This window comes from Passer montanus, unplaced genomic scaffold (genome assembly GCF_014805655.1).
Source record: "Passer montanus isolate IOZ18808 unplaced genomic scaffold, ASM1480565v1 scaffold8, whole genome shotgun sequence".
Taxonomy (NCBI): Eukaryota; Metazoa; Chordata; class Aves; order Passeriformes; family Passeridae; genus Passer; species Passer montanus.
The window spans coordinates 8,747,673-8,760,019 of record NW_024373256.1 but is presented as its reverse complement, the minus strand read 5'-3'; the positions used below and the strand labels follow the sequence as shown (position 1 = coordinate 8,760,019).

The 12,347-nt window shown below is 46.0% G+C and overlaps 1 protein-coding gene across 1 annotated transcript in view; it reads left to right on the top strand.

Moving 5' to 3' along the window:
- The window catches only part of ABCC1 (ATP binding cassette subfamily C member 1), a 45,797-nt gene extending 33,803 nt beyond the window's left edge, over window positions 1-11,994 (top strand). Inside the window, exons 22-32 of the mRNA XM_039731665.1 lie at window positions 837-975; window positions 1,898-2,105; window positions 2,950-3,260; window positions 4,113-4,312; window positions 4,805-4,931; window positions 5,302-5,403; window positions 6,378-6,524; window positions 7,508-7,666; window positions 8,831-8,997; window positions 9,570-9,764; window positions 10,903-11,994. Of these exons, the coding sequence (XP_039587599.1) occupies window positions 837-975; window positions 1,898-2,105; window positions 2,950-3,260; window positions 4,113-4,312; window positions 4,805-4,931; window positions 5,302-5,403; window positions 6,378-6,524; window positions 7,508-7,666; window positions 8,831-8,997; window positions 9,570-9,764; window positions 10,903-11,011 (1,864 nt within the window). The 3' untranslated portion in view covers window positions 11,012-11,994. The remainder of the gene's footprint in view (window positions 1-836; window positions 976-1,897; window positions 2,106-2,949; window positions 3,261-4,112; window positions 4,313-4,804; window positions 4,932-5,301; window positions 5,404-6,377; window positions 6,525-7,507; window positions 7,667-8,830; window positions 8,998-9,569; window positions 9,765-10,902) is intronic.
- Window positions 11,995-12,347: the final 353 nt, after the last annotated feature.

Genomic DNA, 12,347 nt, shown 5'->3' with positions numbered 1-12,347 from the left:
CTTTGCTGTGGGAATCCATGATGTGTCCATGCAAGGAGCATCCCTGCAGTGCCTGGGAGCTGCCCCTGGCACTGCAGCCCCTGGGGCTGCAGCCCCTGCAGCTGGCACAGACTGGCGCACACTCGTGTCTGCACACACAGCTCTCGTGATTTTCTTTCCATTTGTGTTGTAGCAAGATATTGTGGGTTTGGCTTGCATAAAAGGGAGAGTGTTTTGTTGGCCAGTGCAGCTTTTGTGTGTGTTCCTAAGGCTTCTGCATTTTCCTGCTGTCAGGTGGGATGAAGTGCCAAGTGCACCTTTTGTCTGACCTAATGCAGCTGCTGTTCTGCTTGCAGTCACTCTGATTACACCCTTCCAAAACCACCTCCTGGTCTGTGCCTCACTCTCACAGTGCTCTAAGAGTGCCTCTGGTCTTCTGGTGCTCTAGAGACCCTATTTGTGGAAACTGATGAGTGCCTGGGAGTTAAATGGCCTGTTTTGAGGGGAGGGCAGGTACCCTTTTCACACTCCAGCAGCTGCTGTGCTGTTGATGGGGTTTGGAAAGGCTGGTCTTGATGGTCACAAAGCATTTTTCTTGCTGGAGTGACTGTGCAACCAAGACTTGTTTCTCTGGTGGCTGTTACTGGCACCTGGACACGGGTACTTGGGAACTGAGTGCTGCCAGGGAGGGGTGGCAGAGTGCCCTGAGGGGACAAGAGGGGCTAAAGGAACCTCTGGCCCCCTGTGGCAGGTTAGGACATCTCATAGGAGTGTAACTGTGGACTGTCAAAGCCTAGATGTGAGGTAACACCTGTCCTGTGTCAAGCTAAGATAAAAAATTAAATGTCTTCCAACAGGCAGCTCAGTAACTCTTCAACATACAGCAGGGACACTGGGAAGGCACAGCAGCAGAGCAGCACAGCAGAGCTGCAGAAGCCACTTGCTGAGAAGAATTCCTGGAAACTGACAGAGGCTGACACAGCAAAGACTGGGAGGGTAAGGCTCCAGTTCCCACTTCCTGTGCCCTTCTTCAGTTTTGGGAAAATGTATTTCAGAAGAAAATAACTTCTGAAGACCATGTAACTGTTGTGAGAACAGGCTGAGTGAGTTCTTGAGCTTGCTACTTGTTGTGTAATACTTGATGGGAGTGTTGCTGTGCCCTCTGCTCCCAAAGCTGAGCACCATGTTTGCCTGCAGGAAGAATGCCAACACAAAGCTTGTGTGAGGTGATGGGCCTGACCACATCAAAGTGTAGAAGGAGGAATGAAAACCTTGCAGCTATTTCTTGGAGAGAGGTTGTGACAAATTAGGTGACCTAATGAAAACTGCCCTTCAGTAAGGAGCTGCAGTTGACTCAGATGAATTTAAGCCAAGTTTCCACTGTAGACATAAGTATCTAATCCCAGGATACCCAGGGCTTTTTGAGAAACCTGAGACTGAGGTTCCTGGGAACGTGGCAGTTACTGCTCCTAGCAATGTTGCTTGAATCCAAGCTTGGATTTGCTTGCTGTTGGTTAAAGATAGATCACAGGATACAAGCCATGTGGAGCAAGGGTTGCTTTAAAGGCTTTATAATCTTGTGCTACAGAGAGCCAGAAACTGGAACTCCTCAGTGAAGTTTTTGGCTCTGCTACTGATGCTCTGTGGTACTTCAGGCAGGTCCCTCCCTACTCCTCCCTTGCCTGGGATGACAGGGGAGGGATGATGTGTGCCTGCCCTGAGGCACTGCTGGATTTGGCACGTCTCCACAGAATGCTTTGCAGCCTGTGTTCCCAAGCAGTGGCTCTGGAGTGCAGCTGCTGTGTTTTCATGGCCTCAGGGAGGGATACTGACTTTAAATAGCTGTTGGACAAGGGGGAGTTGCTGCTTTTGAAACCTTGCTGCAAAATGAGTATTTATTTTTGTCTTCTTTCTTCAGGTAAAGGCATCAGTGTACTGGGACTACATGAAAGCAATTGGACTCTTTATGTCTTTCCTGGCCATTTTCCTCTTTTTGTGTAATCATGTAGCCTCCTTGGCTTCCAACTACTGGCTGAGTTTATGGACAGATGATCCTGTTATCAATGGGACACAGCAGAACACATCTCTCAGACTGGGAGTATATGGAGCACTGGGAATTTCTCAAGGTTTGCTTGGTCTTGTATTTAAAGACTTGCTGGTTCAGTGTTTCTAATGCTCTTGGTGCCTGCAGAAGCATTTTGCTAAGGAGTTGAGTGTGTGTTTTCATAGGAAAATGAAAAACTTGAATTAAAAAAAAAACAACAAAACAAGCAAACCAACCTATAGAATTATTCAGTTGCAAAATGTGTTTTCCCTTTCATTTGTAAATGAAATTTCTTAAAGTGAGAAGTGTTTTTCTGGCTGATGAGTCAGAACTGTGGCAGAATGTCTGATCTGAGAATGGTCTCCTTGGCCTGTCAGCAGACACTGCTGGCCTGGTCTGCAGGCAGTGGTCACAGGGGCTGTGGCTGTGCTGCCTCCCTGCAACCCCAGCTGGCTCAGCTGCCCTGGCTGGGGTTTGCTCTGGCTGCCTGTGGCTCCACCCAGGGCACTGTGGGGAGGCTGCTTCAGAGATGTTTTGTTTTGTGTCCTCTTTGTGGTTTAGAGTTTGCTTGCCATGAAACCCAATGCCCCAAGTACCCCAATTCAGACGTGCCCTGACAATACCACAATAAAAAACAAATGCCAAGAGCAAAATCAGTAATTTTTGCTCAGGGAAAGTGTTCAAATATTACACAAATTTTTGTAATGGAGAAACAATGAAAAGAATGTGATGTTTTCACTGATTTTATTCTTTTAAACTACTTGACATATTTGCTGAGTCTACCTGAAGTAAACCTAAGGTGTCAGAATTATTGCACTAGAGACATACTAATGCTAAATGATGGCAAAACAAGGAACAAATGAGGAACAATGACAAAATGCTTTGTGTGAGGGTGGCAGCAGTTAATAATGAGTTTCCTTCTCTAGGTATTGCTGTGTTTGGCTACTCGATGGTTGTGTCAATTGGAGGAATCTTTGCCTCACGACACCTGCACCTGAACCTGCTGCACAACGTCCTCAGGTCTCCCATGAGCTTCTTTGAGCGCACGCCCAGCGGGAACCTGGTGAACCGTTTCTCCAAGGAGATAGACACCATTGACTCCACCATCCCCCCCATCATCAAGATGTTCATGGGCTCCACATTTAACGTGATTGGGGCCTGTATCATCATTCTGCTGGCCACACCTATAGCTGCTGTCATCATTCCACCCCTGGGACTTGTCTACTTGTTTGTGCAGGTAAAGGGTGTTACCTGGGGGAAGCAGGACCAGCAGTCACATCCTCTGTTGTTTGAGACTGTTCTTACCCTGTGTGAGGAAGGATTTTAGCGTGTTGGGTTTGAGTCATGCTTGACTGACTGTACTTTGCATGGTTTACTGATAATCTGATGTTATCTCAGCATTTCCTTCCTTTGTCATGTGTAAAATTACTTCTGTGCAGAAGTTAATCCTTTAATACCTACTTGATAAAAGTGCCATTAGATTTTGTGGCAAATTTTGCACAGCTTGTTGCTCAGAGCCCAAATATGGAAAACATGGGCTTTTCCAAGACTACTTTCCAAACTTGAGAGCAGCCTTTAGAGGGGTATGTGTGTGTATTGCTCACGTGCCTGTTTCATCAGATATTGTCTACAGAGCAATAGAGTGGGTGGCAGCCTTTCACTCTTGTCCTGTGTGGGGAGGGTGTGCTTCCTTCACTCTGGCTTCACTCCTGGAAACTGGAAGAGCCAGCACAGATCGAAGAGAAGCAGCTGGGGTTTGACTTTGGCTCTTGATTTTGTAAATCCTTGTGGCTCCATTAGTAAACCTTAAAGTGGTGGTATGTGTGTTTTATGCTGTTGAACTAAACTTGCTGATAAAAGAAAGAGGAGAAAGTGGCTCTGGCATGAGATGGGTTGATTGGCAGTTGTTTAAAGGCAGCAGAGCGTTTGTCATGGTCCTTCAGGCCTGAAAGTGTTGGGGAAGGTGTGTATCCCCACGTGTAAATGGAATCTCTGTCGCTAACAGCCCAGATGGCAGGGAGCTGTTTGATTCCCCTTGCCTTCCCAGAGGCTCTGGGTGTAACCACAGCTCTGACACTGTGATTGGCAGAGGTTCTACGTGGCCACGTCGCGGCAGCTGAAGCGCCTGGAGTCGGTGAGCCGCTCCCCGGTGTACTCGCACTTCAACGAGACCCTGCTGGGGGTCAGCGTCATCCGCGCCTTCGAGGAGCAGAAGCGCTTCATCCGGCAGAACGACATGAAGGTGGACGAGAACCAGAAGGCTTATTACCCAAGCATTGTTGCAAACAGGTACCCGTGGGGCTATGGAGCAGCAGTTACCGGGGGAGGAGGTGGAGCTGCTGGCTGTGCTCCTTATCTGGCACAGCTCTTGGTGTGCTTGTCCCGGGGAGGCAGGTCTGTGTGGATAAATCCATTTCACATTTGTTTTGTTCAAAGTTCTGTGATGAAATGAAAATTCTGCATCTCTCACTTTTCTGAGAGTTCCTGCCTTGCTTCTGGGTTGTATTATTTTCAAAGTTTTGTTTTATTAATCCCCATGTTCAGAAAACAGTCGTAATCAAGACAGGAGTTTATGCACCTGAAAGGCTCATAAATTTTGGATGCCTCTAGATTCACACACTTGAAGCAGAGCCTCAAACATCTTGCAGTGCCTGTGTCACTAGCAGGACACACATGCCATATTATTAATCTTACAAAAAAAAGATGCGTAACAGACCATTTGTTGTCCACATCTCTGATCTCTGTGGGTGAAGTACTGGAAGGATGTGTTTGTGCTTGCAGGTGGCTGGCAGTCCGTCTGGAGTACGTGGGCAACTGCATTGTCCTGTTTGCAGCGTTGTTTGCAGTGATTGCACGCAACAAACTCAGTGCAGGGCTGGTTGGGCTCTCAGTGTCCTACTCACTGCAGGTAATTTTGCCTTTTCTGAAAAGAGCAAAACCTCTGAATTGTTAGACTGCATCAGAAAGTCAGAGCCTTGATATGGCTTTGGATGGAAAACGGATATGAAGAATATAGAAGATAATAATTACAAATAGTATCTGAAGAGGTGCTGGGAAGTTTCTTCTTTGCTTTCCCTTGTGAGGGGATTGGCCAAGGTGTCTCGTCCTGTGCATCTTAAAGGCATTTAGACTTTTCTCCTGTCCAGTGCTGATTAGCCAAGATCTTGCCTGTGTTTTGCATTCCATGAAATTGCAGTGCTTTGGTTGTTCCATGTTTTTCATGTATTGCAGGTAACCTGTTCAGTGTAAGCTGCTCTCTGACTGCTTTCTCCTTGCAGATCACAGCGTACTTGAACTGGTTGGTTCGCATGTCATCCGAGCTGGAAACCAACATTGTTGCTGTTGAAAGAGTCAAGGAATACTCTGAAATGGAGAAGGAGGTACAGAGAGCTGCCCTCCACACTTGTGGAAGGCAGTGCCCTGTTCTGAGGGCTCAGCTGCCCACTGAGTGGGTTGGAGGGTGGGACAGAGTCAGGGCTGTGAGTGCCTGCCAGGGATGGGCTGGGTCCCAGTGGGAAGTTCCTGTTGGTGCTTTTGTGGTGTACCCACTGGTATTTACACAGTGCTATTTAGGAAATGTGCTCTTATGTTCAAGGCTAAGCAGTAGGGGAGCGCAAATGTTTTGGTTTCCTAAGACTTAAACACTTAAACATCATGTTTTTATGTGTTTCTTTTTTTGCACTCAGTGTGGGGAATAAAAAGGTTTTACTTTTTTTTTTGTTTGTTTGTTTTGATTCAAATCACATTATTAATTTAATGTGCAGTTGTTTCTTTTATGGTTATGGAGTTCCCTGGGTCTTTTCTTTGCCTTGCCTGCACTTGAACCTGACCTGAGTCACTATTTTTGCAACCAGACATTATGAAGACCCTTCCTAGATTTTTTTTTCTTAAGTTATGGTAGCAGACCAGTGTTTATACAGGCAAAAGCCTTTTTATTTGGCAGTGGCAGTGAATGCAGTGGGGTGTGTTCTTTCTCACCCCTGTGGGAGGCTGAGGCAGCAGCTTTTTACCAGCTTATGGATGTTTCAGTGCACAGTCTCAGCCTAACTGTTTCTGGTTGCACGTGTGGCTGCCCCAGAGGTTTCCTTGCCATGGTGGGGTGTCTGAATGTGTGCTGCCTGCATGATTCTGCCATTGCCAAGAAGGAAGTTTATCCAGCGAGTGGGACTTGAGATGGCCAAGGCCTTGGCTTCTCCCACCATTTCATCTGTCTTGAGACTACTCTGCTCTCCTCATCACAGTTCCTTTGCAAATTATCCCCTAAGAAGGATTCCTATTAATTGCAGTCTGAGTCCTCTGAGCCTGTGTTGGTTGAAGCAGGAGCTGATCAGAGGTGTTTGTGTGGCCCTTGCAGGCTGAGTGGAGCATTGAGCAAACAGCCCCAGCCAGCAGCTGGCCCGAGGAGGGGAAGGTGGAGTTCCGAGGCTACGGCCTGCGCTACCGCGAGGACTTGGACCTGGTCCTGAAGAACATCAATGTTACCATCAATGGGGGTGAAAAGGTAATGCCTGTCCATGTTACCATCAATGGGGGTGAAAAGGTAATGCCTGTCCATGTTACCATCAATGGGGGTGAAAAGGTAATGGCTGAATTCGTGGCAGAGTGCTGAGTTCACAGGTCTGCAGAAGCAGAAGAGAGGTTTAACCCTGTTCTGTTATGTGTCTGGGGCCCTTAAGAACTAGAAAAGCTTCTGTGGAATCAGCCCTGTTGTAACTGCAGATGTTGTGGGCTCTCAGCCTTTGCAAGGTGTGTTCTGCATCAGGGATAAAGAAACACTGTTGTGTGGGGCTGCCAAGTATCATTTGGCCTGGTTTCATTGGGAGGTGAGGTTTATCCTGTCTTGTCTCCCCTTCCCAGGGAATTTTGCTAATTTGTTTGCCATAAGGAAAGAGGAGTAGGCTGCAGAGACATTAAGTTAATTATAATCTCAGGAAAATAGCCTACAGTAGAAGGGGGAAGCCTGATCTAGTGAGGCAGAAGTTGCAAGGTGAGACTGCAGGAAAAAATGGGACTTCAGAGCAGATTGTCTGGATCTGGCCAAGCTGATCTGTGTCTTTCTCCTCCTGCTTCCTTGCCCAGTCCTGTGTGGATTCTCTGATGTCTATTAATAGTGTGGTCTTGCACAGCAGCATAAAAGGTAGCTATGAGAGATCTACTATCCAGCTTCCTTATTTGTGGTAGCCAACTGGGCATTTGTTTTCTCCTGAGTGCACACTTTCTACCTACAAATGTAGGCAGAATGCTACCTCAAGTAGCAAGAATGGACAGATGTCAAGACGTGTATCAGCCAACCAAAGTAGCAATCTTTGATATTTGAAAAGAATTGATCAAGACTCCAGTCTAACTGGGAAGTAAAACATACAGTGTGACACCGAATGCCTTTGGTGTGTGGATAACCCCAGAAGTATGATGATGTGTTGGTTTTAGGTGGAAATGCTTTAACTCTTCCCCAGAGTAAGTTGTTCTTGTATTTGTTCCCAACAGATTGGAATAGTTGGAAGAACAGGAGCTGGGAAATCCTCACTTACTTTGGGTTTGTTTCGGATTAATGAGGCAGCTGAAGGTGAAATTATTATTGATGGGATTAATATTGCCAAGATAGGGCTCCATGACTTGCGGTTCAAGATCACCATCATCCCTCAGGTAGGTGCAAAATCCTACCACTACCTAAACTTCTTGGCTCTTTGCAATGCTCTTTCCATACAGTACTGAGGAGAAAATTGTTATTCCTCCTCTGATCTGTGCTATGAAATTCAGTCACTTCAGCTTGCCCTTCCATGGACTTGAAACCAAGCTGTTTTCCCTAGGCTGGTTTCAATTTGCCTGTGCCAGGTAACAAGTAGGAACTTGGCTGTGGCTGAGCCATGTTGTGGAAGCAAAACCTTGGCCTCTGGATTCAGGAGCTGATCACTTACAGCCTACAGACAGGTCAGCCTGAGTGGCAAGGGCTGATCCCAGCTGAGCACTTGCTTGGGATCCCCCTGTGAGCTGGGCAGAGTGTGTGCTATCAGCACAGAAACCATCCCAGTCTAGCCCAGCCAGCTGTGGGTTTGATAGTCCTAAACATTTGGAAGTACAGCTTTATGAGTATTGGATTTAGTCTCAAGTGTTTTTGTTCTTACTGTGTAGCCTTTATTGCCTGTTCTGATTCAAAGTAAGACTGTAAAGTGTGATGTTTTCAATTACCATTGCAGCACACTGGCAAAAACAAGTGAGCTCACTGTAAAAGGTTTTCTGTACCACCTCTTTTGGAAATCTGGGGGTGGACTTTGCTCTCCCCTTTTGATTGTTTTGCATCAATATTTCCAAAGTAGTATTTCTTCCTGTCTGAGGTGGAAAAAAAGAGTAATTTGATTCATATTGCAGCTAAAGAGTTGAAGATTTACAGATGGTTAATTCCCTAAGAGGTGAAAAGAGAACCTGGTAGTCCCTGCTGACAGAAGGTTGAACAGGGAGGGTCTCTATTTTAGCTTAGATATCCAGTAAAAAGAGATTTGCCTGGGGTTTGGGTGTTTTGGTTTGTGTTGTTGGGGGTTTTTTTCTGAATTCATGAGTTACTGACTAATGGAAAGATCTGGACTGCAAATATCTGCCAAGGGAAGAGGCCAGGCCCCCAAGAAGAGTAAGGAATAAGACTGAGGGAGAATAACTTTTCTTGGAAAAAAGAAGCCCTCGTTCCTAAATGCAGTATATTAGCTTGCTTGCAACTGCATCTGTACGTGTTATTTCCTTTTGTTGTCTAAGAAATATTTGTGGAGCACCTGCCATGTTCTGTGTCCACTGTCAGTTACCTCTTTCCATGACCAGGATCCAATATTGTTTTCTGGCTCTCTGCGTATGAACCTTGATCCTTTTGACCAACACTCTGATGAAGAAATTTGGAGGTCTTTGGAATTGGCTCACCTGAAGAACTTTGTATCATCCCTTCCTGATAAACTGAATCATGAGTGTGCTGAGGGTGGTGAGAACCTCAGGTAGGTCAAAGCAAGTGTGTGCTGAACTGAACCATGGGTGTGCTTGTGCAAGTTGTAGTGCCCCAGCCCTGGGTCAGAATCTAGAGAGGCAGCTGGAGAATTCTTAATGTGACCAGGCAATCAGACAAGGTTTTATTCAACCTGTTTTCAGCTTGAAAATTTGGGAGTTTCAAATAATTTTAAGAAATACTTTGAGTGCAAGGCAGCTTGGGCAGCCTTGGAAAGCATTTAAGCAGCAGCATTATTCTAAGGAAGCTGTTCTCTTACTATTTGCACCTTATCAAGGTTTTATGTGTTCAGTTTTTAGAAACCATTTAAAGTCCAGTCCTCAACACTGCACTGATGCAGTGAATCAGCCTGATGCAGTTATGCTAAAACCATTTGCATGCTCCTACTACATTGCCAGGACCTCATGTGAGGGGGATGTAGTTTCAGATGCTGTTAGATATTCTGCAGGGAAATAGTAAGACTCATCTTTAGAGCAAGGGATTGCCAGGTTTCAAAATGAATACCAGTGAATGCTCTAAACTTGTTCTGACTTTTCTCCCTGTGCTCCCATCCCATCTGTGCAGTGTGGGACAGCGCCAGCTGGTGTGCCTGGCACGAGCTCTGCTCAGGAAGTCCAAAATCCTGGTTCTGGATGAAGCCACAGCTGCTGTTGATCTTGAAACAGATAAGCTCATACAGTCAACTATAAAGTCTCAGTTTGAAGAATGTACTGTGTTAACTATAGCACATCGTCTGAACACAATCATGGACTACACGAGGTAAAGTGCTGCTGCTCTTACCCTGCAGACTGTGCCCTGCACTGTGCTCCACTGAAATGGCAATCTCTCTGTTAGTTGGGTGTTTACTGGCTCCTTCTGTGCTGCTTCTGCACAGAGCTGCTGGAATCCCTGTTTTGAGGGGTGGGTGTGTGTGTGTGTTCTGGCTTGTGGCTGTGCTTGGTGTCCCTCTGTCACACTGCTAATGTGCTGTTCTTGCCTGGGCAAACTGGGAAGGGGAGAGAGAGGCAAGGACAGGAGCCTGTTCCTGGGTCTTGCCCTGATTTAGGCACAGACAGCATAGGGAGTCCCAAGGGGCAGATCCTGCTCTCTGAAGTTCATTTGGTGTTCCACTTTCCATCACTTCTGGTTATAGTTCATACAGCCTCCCTCCCTCTGGCTGCCTTGCTAAGGTGTGCTTGAGGGCCAAGCTGTTGTCTCATATCTCAGTTTTAGGCTCTTGTCCCTTTTATCACAGAATGTCAAAGTGACCACTGCTAGGATTGCAGTGTGCTTTTGCAGCCCTCTGTGCTGTCAGTAGTGCCAGATCAGAGGGAGGAGCACTGCCAGCAGGGGAACACCCAGCTCAGCCGTGGCAGTGGTGACACCAGGCAGCAGCCCCTGCCAGGGCCTTGGTGACCGTCTCTGCAGGCCCCTCCATCCATGGGGGAGCTGGGACAGGGCTTCAGCAGGGAGCTGACCACTGACTTGGTGGATTTCCTTGGCCAGCTGGATGTTTTTGTTTGTCACAGAAGCTGTGTAACAGCAGTTGCTGTGGAGAGGTGTTAAGGGAAGGTTATCGTGGGTCTTGCAGAGTCTCACAGGCCCTCACACACCTTGACAAGAAGTGCTGCCAGCTCACTTCTGGCTGGCTCAGAGAGCAGTGCAGAGCCTCTGCAGGGGAGATGGGTAACACGTGCTGTGTCTGCAGATGGCTGGGTGACAATGCACCACACACCATCTGCAGGGAGCTGGGGAGGGACAGTGAGAGCCTCAGCCTGCTCACACAGTCAGCACTGTCTTCACTTGCAATAATGGCTATGCTGCAGTCTCTGTCTGTACACACCTATCCATGTTCACTGGCTTTCTGGATCTTCTTGTGACCTTTTTTCCTTTTTTTTTCCCACTCTTTGTTTTACAGAGTTTTAGTCCTGGAGAGAGGAGAAGTGGTGGAGTGTGGTACCCCAGACCAACTACTTCAGGAAAAAGGCATTTTCTATAGCATGGCCAAAGATTCAGGCTTGGTGTAGCATTTGAACTTGGCTATTTACTGTGGGGAAGAGGGAGGTGATACATTTGGAGAACTGTGACTTCTCCTGAGCTGGACTGAACCACACAGCTGAGTTTCAGACACAGTGAAGTTAGCCAGAGGATGGCAGTGGAAGCAACATAAAGATGCAATTTTTTCTTATTTTTTATTTCTCCTTTGTATTGATTTTAGCCACCTTTAGGAGAAGCTCATACACTGTGGAAGACACTTCAGAGGCTCCCATTTTTTGCCTGAAATCTGTCATACATTCAAATGTACAGCGGAGTGATTCATCAGAGAAATTCAGAAAAGCTTTTTCTTCTCATCTCTTTTATGTTCTGAAGTTCCCTCCCTTTTTTTTTTGTTTAAAACATTTTTGCAAATGCTAGTTATTTGCTTGTTTGTGGATTCCTCATTTCATGAGCCATCTATTGTGGGATGCACTTGGAACATTTTGTGGCATAAAGTACTATAGTCCAAAGATTTTTCTTCTTGTGAAATAAAAGTGTGCCAGACTTTCTCCTTATGGCATTTACTGTACGTGGTTAATGCTTTATGCATTGTCCTGAAGGTTTCACGTGTTTACAGCATCGAGCAGCAAGTTCACTGTCATGTCAGTAGTGCTGATGTGAAGAAGCACAGTCAGCTTCAGAGCAGTGTTTCAGCATGTCTGGGATGACAGTCACTCCAGAACCAAATTGTGCAGCACTTGGTGCATTGCTGTGTGCTGATCTTACCCCAGCTCACTCAGGAATTCCGACTGGGGTGCCCATGCTGGTGACACCTGTGGGGACAAGGCTGAGCAGTGAGGCTGCAGGCTCAGGGTGACCTTGATTGTAACACCCTTGGCTTTGGTAGTTCTGTGCTTTCATAGCAGCTCTGCCACATCAAGGACCATTAGCCTTATATCAAAGAAACATGCCCTTCATGCTGCTGCTGTTGACTCTTAAATTTTGTGGGAAAATGTTCTGTTGCAGTTGGTTTAAAAAAAAAAATAGTGCTTTTAAAGTTTTGTGTTGGAAGGGCCTAACATTTAAAATGGCAATGGAGTCTGCTTTTCAAGATCTATGTTGAATTTTCATCTTTTTGTGGTAAGAAAAAAGTTACTTTTCTAATGTTGTGATTAGTCTTATTTTAAAGGAAAATGCTGGAAGAAAGCAAACTAAGTCAGATAGATCCACATACTCAGCACTGAGAATGTGGACTTCTGTGATTGATATTGCTGACCTTAATACTAGACAATTGTTGTCCTTAGAGTAAAGATATTTATTTTTTTGTAAATTATGACTCTCTGAAATTGAATAGACTGAAAATTTCTTTGGTATTTTTTGTAATGA